This window comes from Penaeus vannamei, chromosome 19, assembly GCF_042767895.1.
Source record: "Penaeus vannamei isolate JL-2024 chromosome 19, ASM4276789v1, whole genome shotgun sequence".
In the NCBI taxonomy this organism is placed as follows: Eukaryota; Metazoa; Arthropoda; class Malacostraca; order Decapoda; family Penaeidae; genus Penaeus; species Penaeus vannamei.
In genome coordinates this window covers 19,067,948-19,070,309 of record NC_091567.1, presented here as the reverse complement: position 1 = coordinate 19,070,309, position 2,362 = coordinate 19,067,948, and the positions used below count along the sequence as shown (strand labels likewise).

The following is a 2,362-nucleotide window of genomic DNA, read 5'->3' as shown; positions in this document are numbered from 1 at the left end:
TAATAGTAATAATGATAATAATAATAATAACAATGATAATAGTAATAATAATAATAATGATAATGATCATAACAATAATAATAGTAATAATAATAATAATAATAATAATAATAATAATAATAATAATAATAATAATAATGATAATAGTAATAATAATAATAACAATAATAATAATAATAATAATAATAATAATAATAATAATAATAATAATAATAATAATAATAATGATAATAATAATGATAATGATAATAATAATAATGATAATAATAATAATAGTAATAATAATAATGATAAAAATAATAATGGTAATGAAATGAACAGCAACAACAACAGTGATGATAGTAATATTAATAGAAATAAAAATAGCGATAATATTAATGGTTACATTATTAGATATAAAATAATAATAATTATTGAAATATTCCAAACTTCTAAAACTCCTGACATATACATCTTATTGTTGGCATCGGGAAAAGATCATATAGAGATGCACGCAGTAGAAGAGGGTTGCTGTGTATTGATGAAGTCTGTCGTCTTGGAGCAGGAAGGGATGTGTAAGTCCTTTGAAAACTTGGAGAGGAATTATGCAGGCTCTGGTCATCGGTTAAAAGGGAGGAAAGTTACCTTCCGATCGCCCTTATCTATATCCGTATTGATCTATGTGAATGCCAAAATTGTTCTTATTCGTTCGCTCCACAATAATATTATTTCATGGATATACAAAATACGACTTCATAAAACGAAAAATTTATGACACTTCCTGTGTATGGAAAATGAAAATGGGTGAGATTATCTTTTAAGTTTCCTTTATTCCAGTTCTATATAATATTAAAACCATCAAAATACCTGAAGCTTGTCAAATTACCTTATACCTATTCCCAAGCTTCGAAACAACATGGCTAGGTCCCCCTAAACACTTACTATTCAAGGTCAGGTCACATGATTCAGGTCCGTGAAGTGCAATAGAACATATATATACTGAGTTGTTATCTCTGGAAATGGCATAACAACCGCCGTCATGAAGTCTTTCATATTCTCTGTCCTCCTTATTTACGCTCCTAGTGAGGGTTCCTTTCCGCGCTTTTGGTGGTCGTGGGCGTCTCACGCCAAGCCTCGCGTGCCGACCCCTCTGCCCTTCAGCTGCGGCCTCTCCCCATCTGCCAGGATCGTGGGAGGGAATCTATCGGAGGAGGGCGCATGGCCTTGGATCACCAGCTTGCGCACTTCAGGAGGCCGGCACTTCTGTGGAGGAACCCTGGTCTCCGTCAGGCACGTCGTTACTGCTGCTCATTGTGTTTACGCTTATAGGTGGTTCCTAAGCCTTCTACATGTTGCTGTGAGCAGTGGGAGAAGTGTTGTTGGGGTGTCTGCGGTGGCCATACATCCCGAGTATCGTCGTCGGAATGTACATGACTACGACTTGGCTGTTCTGACGTTGAAGGAAGACCTGGTGCTTGGTGCGTCGCTGTCTCCTGTTTGCCTTCCCGCTGCGACCACGGTCTCTCCCGGTCCTGCCACGGTGATAGGGTGGGGTCGCCTCCATGAAAATGGCGCCATTACTCCTCACCTTCATGAAGCAACTGTTGCTATTCTGCCCTTAGACTCCTGTCGCGTGTACGGCGACCTTTTCACCGATAGCATGTTATGCGGCGCAGGAGACGGGCGAGACGCTTGTCAGGGCGATTCCGGAGGGCCGCTGCTACAGGAGGTTGCCTCTAAGTGGTACCTCGTGGGCGTAATTAGTTTCGGCAATGGTTGCGGTCGTCCAGACTATCCCGGAGTTTACGTTGATGTGTCGAAATACACTGAGTGGATTACTACGATTTTAGGTCTTTGAAGTTACTTACATTTAGATTAATCAGTTCACTGAATAAATTGTATTTTACTGACATTAGTGTATGATTTTAACGCATGTTTGACTACCATCACACGGGATATTGATTTTCGTCGTTTCTATCCGGTAATAAAGTCAGCTCCTGGCGGGGTGTTTGCCTGTTGTCAACGCCATCTCATTAAAGGTGTTAGCTCATGACATTGATCCAGGGTTCAGTGCCTCCTGGCAAGATAACGCGCATTATGTGGTGAAGCAGAGAGCTCAGTCTCTCTCCCTCGTTAACGTAAAACAGTGTGCTCGTGCGAGCTGTTATGTATTTTGCCAAGATGAAAGGCAGTGTCCTCGTTGGTCTTCTTGGCGCCCTTCGCTTATTTGGCGGCTTCCCTTACGTGTTCAGATCCACCGAGGGAGGAAAGATGAAGATTAAGAAGTCCATCGCAGCCATTCTATGGACGTGTTTGATCGTGAGCGCACTCGTGGCCAAGGTCTATATATATACTTATATAGACCTTGCTCGTGGCCTTGTCG

General features: G+C 40.6%; 1 protein-coding gene across 1 annotated transcript; it reads left to right on the top strand.

Moving 5' to 3' along the window:
* The first annotated feature begins 232 nt into the window (after nt 1-232).
* On the top strand, nt 233-1,886 carry LOC113811647 (venom peptide isomerase heavy chain). The gene has a single exon (XM_070134442.1). The coding sequence runs from the start codon at nt 1,019-1,021 to the stop codon at nt 1,835-1,837; it is 819 nt and encodes a 272-aa protein (XP_069990543.1). The 5' UTR covers nt 233-1,018; the 3' UTR covers nt 1,838-1,886.
* The last annotated feature ends 476 nt before the right edge of the window (nt 1,887-2,362 follow it).

Coding starts and splice junctions, on each gene's coding strand:
- LOC113811647 (XM_070134442.1), top strand. CDS start 1,019: ATGAAGTCTTTCATATTCTCTGTCCTCCTTATTTACGCTCCTAGTGAG.